Source organism: Hyperoodon ampullatus, assembly GCF_949752795.1.
Source record: "Hyperoodon ampullatus genome assembly, chromosome: 2".
Classification (NCBI taxonomy): domain Eukaryota; kingdom Metazoa; phylum Chordata; class Mammalia; order Artiodactyla; family Ziphiidae; genus Hyperoodon; species Hyperoodon ampullatus.
In genome coordinates this window covers 115,673,141-115,685,494 of record NC_136915.1, presented here as the reverse complement: position 1 = coordinate 115,685,494, position 12,354 = coordinate 115,673,141, and the positions used below count along the sequence as shown (strand labels likewise).

Genomic DNA, 12,354 nt, shown 5'->3' with positions numbered 1-12,354 from the left:
GTAGAAAGTAGATTTTATCATACCTATTTTATGGATGAGGAAGCTGAGACACAGTGGTTAAAAAATTTGCCAAGTGTACAGGCTTGTAGGAGACAAAACCAGGACCTGAAACCAGTTGAGTTTTAACTCTAGAATTCATGCTTTCTCCATCACAGGAAGCAGTCACACATACCTGCACACATGCACGATGTCTAGTACACACCCACAGGGATGGAGTCAGTTAGGAGTTATAGTCTCTCTTTTTTCCTATGCTCTGCATATGGTTGTATGTGTGACAAACAGGGTTTTCTCTTGTCATTTATCCTTCCCTGGATTTTGACAAGGGGCCAGCCCTCAGTCACCCCACGTGAGTTACCCAGCTCTGCAGAATCAACAAGCACTGGTGTCCCACTTGCTGTATTCATTGGACGTAATTTGATGGAAAACTTCCAGTCTCACTTAGGCTTCAATCCCAGGGCTGCTTCTCTGTAACACTAGCCTTCAGGCTGGAGTTGGCCATGCCCCTTCTTCGACCAGTCTCACCCAAAAAGGCCTAAAAAGACAGACATACATAAGAGAGACAAACATCTCAGCACCTCAGAGAAAGGAATTTCTTGTATAGAATACAGAGTAGGTGACAGGGAGGAAGGCAGGCATTGCAATAGTGTGTGGGGGCAGGAAAAGTCTGGGGAATCTGGAAAGGCTTTCTGGAGGAAGAAACACACTGGGACTTCCCTGGGTTGGTCTTGGCTTGTGTGCACTAACTTTCTGATGACAGTTCCTACCGAACTCCCTTCTTTCTCCTCCTTACCACTCACCAGGTCTTGTTCAACGCTGTGTCATCATCCAAAAGGACCAGCATGGCTTTGGCTTCACAGTCAGCGGGGATCGCATTGTTCTGGTGCAGTCTGTGCGGCCTGGTGAGTGTTGCGTCCCTGCTGCCTGCAGTGTACAGTTCTTACAAAGCCACCATGTATGTGACAGTGCCATAGGACTTGAAGAACTTGCATGTGCTTTCTCTGGAGGCCTGGGCATCCTGGGGCATGAATGATTCATTGTAGAACTGGTTCCCCAGGGGCATCTGGGGAAGTCTCCACAATGCTAAGCTTCCAGGCAGAATGTCTAGGGATCACACTCCAGGCTTGTTTCCCCTGTTGGAAGTGTGAAAATGGCAGAATAGCCTTCAGGTCATCAGGCAGGTGCCTGATTGCCCTCCAGGGGAGCTCCTCATCCTGGGTTGGAAGATGCTGTGGAAAAATCGAAGACCCGCTTTCTTCTTTCTCACCTTCACATGACCTTGCTCCGTGCACGAATGGTCACTGTGCTGCAGCAGTTCACAGTTGAGACAGGCACACTGGTCTAAATGTATTTGCAGATATATTAACACTAAGTAATAAATGACCTAAAGATGTGTGTTGGACAGTACGTGGGAGGAAAGGGTGTTTGTAAGTTTGTATTTGGGTAGTTGGTGGTTCGAAGCTAAGTATTTCCCTTCTGATCAGTTTAGGAAGCCTCCTTAGAAGAAAATAGGATTTCAGGAGTAGTTTGAAAGATGGCCATGGAAAACACTTTGGCAGGATAGAAATTTGGTGGGAAGGGAGTAGAGAGTGGGAGGGCATTATAAGCAAATCGATCAGTGATGTGTGAAAAAGCTTCAGATATTTCAAAGCACTATCATATGTCAGGTGGTAGAATCATTGTTGTTAAGTGACCCAGACTGAAGAAGATGATCAGGAAGGAGATGGGAGTAGGGGAGAGTATGAAGCAAGTATCCCTAACACAAGCAAGTATCTGTAACAGGAGTGAACTTCAGTGTAGCAAATGGGATTGGGCCTGGCAACGTGGCACATCATAGGCTTGAAGAAGAGTACAAGGAAAGGGGTAGGGGACAGGCCAGCATTTTCCCACTAAGTACAGTGCAAAATGGGATGGAAATATACTTACATAACTTGGGAGAAATATTTGGGATTTATTTAATGGGAAAAGTGAAAAGAGAATTTCAAATTTATGACCAAAATGAGGTATGTGGATCATACAAGGATATAAATAATTATAGCTCCTTATGTTTGGTAGTTAACTTTTGTCAGTGAGAGGTTTGTTTTTCATATCCTAGGGTAGAGCTCTGAAAAGATACTTTTATTCTTTGCTTCCATATTCTCTCAAGGTTCCTGGACTAGGGTGAGACAGGGCAAGTGGGACTGCCAGTAACTTGTACTTTGCCTCTATGGTCTGTTTGATACAGAAAGTATGGGGATCCCCTCCAGTGAAGTGTGAGTTCAGCACTCTTCCAATTTTTCCTCCTCTCAGACCTGGAGAGGAAAGAACAAAAGGATGGCTTGCAGTAAAATATGAGTTTTGGAAAATCTGTGTATGTATGAGTATTTCGGGCAGGAGAGAGGGAGAGACTTCATTTGGATTGGCATTGAAATCACAAGAGTAACAAAGCAGTTGTTGTCTTTTCCAGATTTTAGCCTTCTCAATTCACTGTTTCTCAGAGTGTAGCCTGTGTTCTGCCTACATCAGAATCACCTAGGTCCTTAGGATGATTGAAATCCTCATTCCGGGGCCCAGTCCCAGAAGTACTGAATCACTTACTAGCAAGGGGGTCAAGGACTATGCTTTTTTAAAAATTCTCCTGGTGAGTCTCATGCTTACTGAAGTTTAGAACTTCTGCTCTAATTCCTTTACGCTGAAAAGTTTAATTTCTTTTAATCCCTAAGTTATTAGAAGTCACCTCACGTGTTTCATACATTCAGGCAAAATAGCTCTTTCCTCTCCACCTTTAGATTCTAGATGACAGTGTAAAAGAGAGTTTTCAAGCTACTTGCAAGTACTTTTCCATAAATAGCACACTTTTTTTTTTTTTTTTTTTTTTTGCGGTACGCGGGCCTCTCACTGTTGTGGCCTCTCCCGTTGCGGAGCACAGGCTCCGGACGCGCAGGCTCAGCGGCCATGGCTCACGGGCCTAGCCGCTCCGCGGCATGTGGGATCTTACCGGACCGGGGCACGAACCCGTGTCCCCTGCATCAGCAGGCGGACTCTCAACCACTGCTCCACCAGGGAAGCCCAATAGCACACTTTAGATGAGGGTAGTCTGGGTCCCAATACTGAAAAGCCAAATTGGAATGTAGTCATCACTGTAATTTCTCTTTTCAGACTAGAAACATCTAGATGTGCTTTGTCGGAATTTTGTTTTGATCAGATGAATGCAACTTACAGATTTAAGGATCATCTTGGGGCAGATTGACAAGAAACATAATTTTTATGCTTCTCGTGAACTTCTTTCTTTTTTTTTTAATAAGCTTTCTGAGTGAACATATTTTTTAAATTTATTTATTTATTTATTTGGCTGTGTCGGGTCTTAGTTGCATTACGTGGGAACTTTCATTGCAGCTCGCAGGCTCTTCGTTGTGGCACACAAGCTTCTCTCTAGTTGTGACATGCAGGCTCCAGAGCACGCAAGCTCAGTAGTTGCGGTGCACAGGCTCAGTAGATGAGGCATGCGGGCTCAGTAGTTGTGGCACATGGGCTGTCTAGTTGAGGCACGTGGGCTCAGTAGTTGTGGCACGTGGACTCTCTAGTTGAGGCACGTGGGCTCGGTAGTTGTGGTGCGTGGGCTTAGTTGCCCCGCAGCATGTGGGATCTTAGTTCCCCACCCAGGGATCAAACCTGAGTCCCCTGCATTGGAAGGTGGATTCTTTACCACTGGACCACCAGGGAAGTCCATCATGAACTTATCTCATCATTAGTGTTTCTTCTGCTTCCTGGGTATAACTTAAACTAGGACTCTAACTTATTTAAAACTACATTTGGCCTTCCATATCCGCGAGTTTTGCATCTGAGAATTCTGCATCCATGGATTCAACCAACTGCAGATTGAAATTTCCATCTGCAGTTGGTTGAATCCACAGATGCGAAACCTGCAGGTGTGTACTACTCCATGTTAAGTAAGGGACTTGAACATCTGCAGATTTTGATATCTGTGGGAGGTACTAGAACTAATCCCTGGTGGATACCGAGGGACAACTGTACGTGGTGATCTAAACCACTGCAGTGGGCTTCCCTGGTGGCGCAGTGGTTGAGAGTCTGCCTGCCGATGCAGGGGACACGGGTTCGTGCCCCGGTCCGGGAAGATCCCACATGCCGTGGAGCGGCTGGGCCTGTGAGCCATGGCCGCTGAGCCTGCGCGTCCGGAGCCTGTGCTCCGCAACGGGAGAGGCCACAACAGTGAGAGGCCTGCGTACTGAAAAAAAAAAAAAAAAACCACTGCAGCTCCAGAACAACTTTTTAACAGAAAATAAAGCAGTGATCATTATTATCCTTAATGCTAGGAACCCCCATAATATCCTTGTGAACCTCTCAGGGCTTAGGGACCACGTTTTGAAAATGCTTGTTTTAATCCTTTTCTCATATTCCTCTTAAAAATGATTATTACTTCAGCAATTATTTAATACAGTGAACTCGTTCTTCCCACTGGATAATAGAAATAACTCTTATTTGACCTTGGAGCACATCTAGACACATTCAAATAAAGCACACGTTACTCTCTCCAGAGCATGGCCCTGCCTCTCTGCCACCTTGGCCTGGCTCTCAGAGGAGAAGTCTGGCTTCTGAGCCAGGTGGAGGAAAGAGCAAGAGATGTGTCCTTATACAGTCCAGTCCAGCTCAAAGGTAGTTGTGTCACTGGAGCACAATAGGATGTACACACCCAGCATTTGAGGCACTTAACAGAGAGAGGTGAGAAGAGATTTGAGGGGGAAGGTGATCTGACAGGGTCGTTGGTGTAGATTCAGCCACCTCTGGAAATGTCGTGGGGCTCTGCTGACCAGGCCTTCTCCTTCCTCACAGGAGGCGCAGCCATGAAAGCCGGTGTGAAAGAGGGCGACCGGATCATCAAAGTGAGTGACCTTCCCTCTCCACCCCCAGAGGAGGGGGTGCAGCATCACTTCTGGCCTTGGCCATCCTCCACACTTCCGTTTTCGTACCAGCTGGCATCAGCCACTGAGTGGGGGGGGGGTGGTACCATGAGAGTGAGTAGTATAATGTGACAGAGACTGGGGACTAAGATAGCTGGGTTCCATATTCTAGGCCCTTCTTGACTCTGACCAAGCTTCTGTAATGTTTTACTATGCTAGAGAACATTGATAAATGGCTCCCTAAAGGAGTGGCGATTGACCTAGGAGAAGGATCCCCTGGGCTTCCACTGCCATTACTCAATAATGTCGTTTGTCCCCCAACAGGTGAACGGCACCATGGTGACCAATAGCTCACATCTGGAAGTGGTGAAGCTTATCAAATGTGAGTTGGAGAGAGCTGACAATGAAAGAAATTAGGGGATCAAATGGGGCATGGGTGGAAGCAGGCCTGTTGCCCCAGGAGGCTTCCTTTGTAGACGTGCGAGGCAGCTGAAGTCTTTCTTCTTGGCCTGATCATTGTAGCCTACCACAGTTCCCCACTGTCATTTCAAGTGGAGACACTATTAGTCTCTCATCTGACATCTTTATTTTTCCACCCATCTTTGCCCTACATTTTAGATCATGTTCTACTAAGACCAGGTCTCACTCAGATACTGCTCACTCCCCTCTCCCAGTCCCAGGAAACAGGGACTGGGCAGGCAGCTCCCAGATAGTTCCGGGTGGGATTTTGGTTGAGGTCTCTACATGAGGAAAGGGAAGGAAGGGATACTTGTGTTGATGCAGGATGGAAGGACAGGAATTAAAGAACAGGTGGGGCATTAAAAGTGAGGAGAACTTTACCTGCAGAATTATAAGCTTAATGGAAGGAGAAGGGAGAACCCCCTCCTTTGTACCTTGAATGTCTGCTGTTGAGAACAATACCACTTGAGCAAGCCTCTCTTTGCCTTCCTCCAGCTGGTGCCTATGTTGCACTGACCCTCCTGGGCTCTTCACCCTCGTCCATTGGTGTCTCTGGGCCCCAGCAGGACCCAGTTCCAGCAGGAGCTCCCCGAGTCACCCCTGTGATCCCACCACCACCACCCCCTCCACCTCTGCCACCTCCACAGCGCATCACAGGACCCAAACCTCTGCAGGTAATGGTCCTCCTACTCCTCTCCTCATTCTGGTGTCCCTTTGAAGAGCTCCACATTGGAATGAAAGCAGGTTAAATCAAATGGCAGACTGGCAGCAAGAGACAAGCCAAAGAGCTGTATGAAGACCATCAAAAAGTAGAGCAAAATGAGAACTGCATTAAAGGGGTGTTCCATGCCTTAGTGTCCTCTTTCCATGTAAGTGCATATGCACTTTATCAGATAGCAGCAGCAGTTTCCTGTGTGTGTGCAAGACTCTAAGGAGGCCCTTTGAGAGTTCTCCCCATCAGGGAGAAAGTGCACACCTCCAGCCATGGTCAGAGGCATCTGTAAAGACTGTTGCCAGTCATTGTTACAAGGGTATGGAATAAGTCAAGGAGTAGGGGAACAGGCTTCCTGGGGAAAAAGGCTGCTTGGAGGAATGAAATATGGAGCCTAGTCTGTAGGGGAGAGAGTCAGGAAAGGACAAGAATAGTAGGGAGAGAACCCAAGGGCCAGGATAACCTGTGTGAGGAGTTAAAAGAGGACAGGAGGCAGATAGGAATAGGGAACAGGATTTTCTGGTTGGAAAGAAGACCGACCAGCAAGTCCTGGGAGACTTCAGAGAGCAATTGATAACAGATTTGATTACAGCCAGGGTTTCTAGGAAATTAGGAATGAAATCAAAATCAGATTTTATGTTTACTGAATTTCAGTGAGATACTGAGTGTTATACAAAACATTCTTACGACCCAGGCTCTACTCATAGCTTTCCTTCACCAGGAATCAGCTGGTAGATGAGAATAAAAGCTATTGATCTGGTCCCCAATTCTCACTACTGTCATATTTTCCATTCTTAGGATCCTGAATTTCAAAAACATGCCACCCAGATCCTTAGGAATATGCTGAGGCAGGAGGAGAAAGAGTTACAGGTAAGGTCGCTGCTGAGGGTAGACTGGCCATTGCCTTAATGAAATAATACTTTATCAGAGCAATCTGCCAGTGTGTACAACTTAATTTGCAGGCCATATCCTATCACAGTAAAACCTTAAAAAGTCAAACTGCAGGACTACTAATGAATTGCCATAGGCCAATGGAATTTGTTAAAGCAGAATTTGATGGATAGAGTGAATAGGGTAATAGAGCTTATGGTAATAGATTAGAATGGTGACTATGTAGAGAAAATACAAGTGATGAGACAGGTAGAATAAAATGAGGGAACATGAGAACTGAGGAAAATCAGTTGGAATTGATCTTAGAGGTTCTGGGAAGGGAAGGATAAGAGGGAAGGAAGGTGGGGGTGGGGGGTGAATGCCAGGCCAGGCTGATGGAGGAGGGGATGCAGAGAGATTTCCAGGCCTGGAGAATGATGCACAGGGAAGACAGGAGGAAGATTAATTTGGCTGGACGGGAATAACCAGATTCCTATAATAGCCATGGCTTACAGTGGGCTCCTTGCCCCTTCATTTCAATTCAACAAATTTCTAAGTTCCCACTGTATGTAAAGCATTGCTTTAGTTCCTACGGTATACAGAGATTAAAACGATTAGACAGTTCTTGCCCTCAACATGTTTACAATCTCATGGGGAAATTTCATATTACAGTAAGAGAGTGGGAGGAACAAAGAGCTTGCAATAAGAGAACAAAGAAGAGAGCAGTTAATTAATAATGGGAAATGTGAGGGAAACTTCACTGAGAAGATTGTATTTCAGCTGGGCCTTGAAGGATAGGGCTTCAGTAGGCAAAAGAGATGAGGAAGAGAATGCTGGTAAATGGACAGCATAGGTCAAAGGCACCAAGACATGAAAATATACTCATTTCTTTAACAAACATTGAGTTCTTGCTGTGTGCTAGGTACTGTGTATGTGCTGCAGTGGAGGCATGGGCCAGTGCTAGGGACAAAGGTTAGAATGGTTATAAAGATAAGTGAGAGAGGAATCTTTCCTTCAAGGAGTTTATAATCCAGTAGAATATCAATGGATGAATGAAGATAAAGTTATACTGCACTATAATAAGTGCTGATACTTACATTTTGCTGCAAGTCATAGAATAATCAAGATAGTGTGGTACTGGTATAAAGATAGACCTATAGATCAGTAGAATAGAATTCAGAGTCCAGAGATTAATCCATACATCTATGGTCAGTTGGTTTTTGACAGTGTCAAGATAGTTCAGTAGAGAAAGAATGGTCTTTTCAACAAATGGTTCTGGGACAACAGGGTGTCTATATGCAAAGAATGAATTTGAACTCTTACCTCACACAATAAACAAAATTTAACTCAAAATGGATCAAAGGGGCTTCCCTGATGGCGCAGTGGTTGAGAGTCCGCCTGTTGATGCAGGGGACACGGGTTCGTGCCCCGGTCCGGGAAGATCCCACATGCCGCGGAGCAGCTGGGCCCATGAGCCGTGGCCGCTGAGCCTGCGCATCCGGAGCCTGTGCTCCTCAACGTGAGAGGCCACAGCAGTGAGAGGCCACAGCAGTGAGAGGCCCGCGTACCGCAAAAAAAAAAAAAAAAGGATCAAAGACTTAAAATGTAAGAACTAAAACTGTTTTTAAAAACTATAAAACTCTTAGAAGAAAACATAGGTATAAATCTTTATGACCTTGGATGAGGCAGTGGTTTCTAGGCTGTGACACCAAAAGCATAAACAACCCCCCAAAAAAGATAACTTAGACTTCATCAAAATTAAAAACTTTTATCCATCAAAGGACACTATCAAGAAAGTAAAAAGACAACCACAGAATAGGAGAAAATATTTGCAGCACATATATCTGATAAGGGTCTAGTACCAGAATATGTAATAGACTCTTAAAACTCAACCCAATTTAAAAGTTAGCAGAGAATTTGAATACACAGTCCAATAAAGAAGACATACAAATGGCCAATAAGCACATGAAAAGATGCTTAATATCATTAGTCATTAGGGAGAGGCTAACCAGAACTACGAGATACCACTGCACACGCACTAGGACGGCTAGAGCCAAAATAACAGTTATTGGTGAGCATGTGGAGAAGTTGGAGAAATGTTTGTTTATATTTTGTCTACATATCCGCTGTCCTAATCTACTCCCACCATAGTGCAGCCAGTTTGGCAGTTCTTCAAAATATTAAACGTACGATCTGTCAATTTCACACCTAAGTGTATACCCAAGAGAGTTCAAAGCATAAAACCTGTACATAAACATTCATAATAACACTGATTAATTGCATAATGGCCAAGAAGTGGAAACAACCCAAATTCCCATTAACTGATGAGTAGATAAACAAAATGTGTTGTATCCATAAAGTGGGATATTATTCAGCCATAAAAAGGAATGAAGTACTGATACATGCTTTAACATGGAAGAACCCTGAAAACAGACTAAGTGAAAGAAGCCAGACACAAAAGGCCACATATTGTATGATTCCATTTGTGTGGAAGTCCAGAATAGGTAAATCCGTAAAAACAGAAAGTAAATTAGTGGTTGCCAGGAGGTGGAGGAAGGGGAAATTGGGAGTGACTGCTTTCTTGTTGGGTTGATAGAAATGTTCCGGAATTAGATAGTGGGGATGTTTGTACAACTCTGTGAATATACTAAAAACCACTGAATTGTATACTTTTTTTAAAAATATTTATTTATTTTCTTTATTTTTTTGGCTACGTCAGGTCTTAGTTGAGGCCTGCGGGATCTTTTTCGTTGCCGTGCATCGGCTCTTGGTTTTGGTGTGCGGGCTTAGTCGCCCCGTGGCATGTGGGATCTTAGTTCCCCGAGCAGGGATCAAACCCGAGTCCCCTGCATTGGAAGGCGGATTCTTTACCACTGGACCACCAGGGAAGTCCCCTAAATTGTATACTTTAAAATGGTGAAGTTTATGTTATATGAATTATATGTTGATAATAATTTTAAAAATATTTTTTAAATGCCATTAAAGCCCAAAAGAAGGAATAATTAATTATGCAGTGATCAGAGAAGGCTTCATGAGATGACATTCCAGTTGGGTTCAGTCTTTTTCACTCTGGAATGTGCTTTGGGCCTTCAATACCATGATGAGCTTGAAGTTTATTCTGAAAGCAGTGGGAATTGATCAAAGGATTTGAGTAGGGGAGTGATCGTATCTTCAAATCAGTTTTCTTTAGAAAAGTGTGTTAAGTGGATTGACACATAAGGAAACTATGTTGGAGGCTGTTGCAGTAGATAAGAAATGATGAAAAAAATAAAAAAATAAAGTTAATGAGAAATGGAAAAAAAAAAAAGAAATGATGACCGATTTAACAAGAACAGCAGGAATAAGAACAGAAGGAGGGATGGCAATGTGAGACACATTGAATCCCCTCCATTCCCTGGCGGTCCAGTGGTTAGGACTCTGTGCCTCCACTGCAGGGGGCACGGGTTCGATCCCTGGTCGAGGAACTAAGATCCCTCATGCCACTCGGCGTGGCCAAAAGAAAAAAGAACAGAAGGAGGGATGGCAATGTGAGACACACTGAATTCCCCCCATTCCCTGGCGGTCCAGGGGTTAGGACTCTGCGCCTCCACTGCAGGGGGCACGGGTTCAATCCCTGGTCGAGGAACTAAGATCCCTCATGCCACTCTGCGTGGCCAAAAGAAAAAAGAACAGAATGAGGGATGGCAATGGGAGACATCTCAGGGGTCAGATCAGTAGAACTTATCAACTGGAAGGGGGAGGTAAAGAAGAAGAAAGAAAAGATAGCCCCAAGTTTGTGTGCCTACACAGATGGTGATACCATTGATGGAGTGAGGCAGAAGAGAGGAGTGGGGTTTAGGGGAAAGGAATGAAGGTAATCTTCGGATGTACTGAGTTTAAGCACCCATGGGGAAGTTCAGATAAACAGATCATCCACCAGGCACATGGAGATAACAAGGATGAACCTCAGGAGACAAGATTGGGTTGAAATAGAGATTCGGGTGGCCTCAGCATACAGGTGGTAGTTGAAATTGGGGACTAGACGGTATCACCTAGGGCACTGCTGCAGAAAAGAGGAGAGAGCTGAGGGCGGAATTTTGGAACATCCGTGCTTCTGTAGCACACCGCAGCATCAACCTCTAACATCACAGCAGTTGCTGTTGTATTTGTATTTTAATTATTTATTTGTCCTCCTCTATTGGACTAAGTTTCTTAATGGCCAGGACCATGCCTACATTTGCATATTCCTCCTGCACAGCTGGCACAGGGCCTGGTGTGTATCAGCTCTCTGTAAATGTTTGCGGGGCTGAAGGCTCACCCAGATTTAAGAGAGGAGGAAGGGATAAAGCTGTGGTTGGGGAGAGGGGTGTGAGGTGACCCAAGACAGTGTCAAGTTAAGAAGTCAAAAGAGGATAGCATTTGGAGGAGGTGGGTGTTGAAAGAGGTCTGGAGAGATGAGGACTAAGAAGAGACCATTGGATTCAGCCACTGGGTCATTTCGCCTTTGGAAGAGCGAGGTGGTGAGCGGAACTAGGCTGTGTATGCTGAAGAGTGGCTGGAAGGCTAAGAAGTCTGGGCTCTACGTAGAGACTCCTGTTTGGAAACATGTGGCTGTGAAAGGAAGGAGAAAAGACTGAGACGGTGGCTTGAAGAATAATCAGACTTGATGGAAAAGGTTTTGTTGTAGTGGCTTGTTTTTGTTTTAAGACAGGAAACGAACAGTTTTGTAGGATGAGGGGAAGGAGCCATTGGAAAGAGGAGACTGGAGATATGTGAACGATGCTGAAGAGGAGCCCAAGGCAGCTGGAGGCACTAACCTTGTGGAAGATTTAGACAGAGTTTCTATTCTGAGGCAGAGGGAAAGGGTGGCTGCAGATGCCTTGAAATGGAGTAAAGTTGGGAAAGTTCTTACCAGCCGATACTATCTGCAGAGACTAAGAGGAGCGTTGGGGGCTTGAGAGGCATGGAGAAGATGAGACAGCAAGTATGGCCCCAGACGATCTTGGAGAAAATGTGCACCCAACGTCTTTATTTAACTATTTAACCGGCCAACTTCACTGAGCACTTCATTTGGTAGTAAAATAATAATAGCTGCCATGTATTCAGTCAAGTAATTATGCACCAGACATTCTGCTCAGCATTTTCCATACATAATCTCATTCAGAGCGTACAGCCATCCCCAGAGGCAGGTACCGTCATCTCCATTTGATCCATGAGGACGTAGTAAAGCTTGCCCAAGTCTACACAGCTAGTAAGCCAGAATTCAGAGCCAGGCCTCTCTGACTGCAAAGCCCAAGCTCTAAACACGCATGCTGTGCTCTGCCGTATGCTGGGAGGATGCTAGATAAGTCTCAGAGTGGTTCCCAGCTACAGGGCCGGGGGACGGGGGTGCTTCTTCCTCTCATCTCCTGCGGTTCTCACTGTGTGTATGTTTCCTCC

General features: G+C 45.1%; 1 protein-coding gene across 1 annotated transcript in view; it reads left to right on the top strand.

Moving 5' to 3' along the window:
* Nucleotides 1-12,354, top strand: part of ARHGEF11 (Rho guanine nucleotide exchange factor 11) — a gene marked incomplete at its 5' end in the record, with an annotated part of 112,144 nt that overhangs the window by 62,748 nt on the left and 37,042 nt on the right. Inside the window, 5 exons of the mRNA XM_079697342.1 lie at nucleotides 801-899; nucleotides 4,828-4,877; nucleotides 5,220-5,277; nucleotides 5,850-6,028; nucleotides 6,865-6,936. Coding sequence (XP_079553468.1) covers nucleotides 801-899; nucleotides 4,828-4,877; nucleotides 5,220-5,277; nucleotides 5,850-6,028; nucleotides 6,865-6,936 — 458 coding nt within the window. The remainder of the gene's footprint in view (nucleotides 1-800; nucleotides 900-4,827; nucleotides 4,878-5,219; nucleotides 5,278-5,849; nucleotides 6,029-6,864; nucleotides 6,937-12,354) is intronic.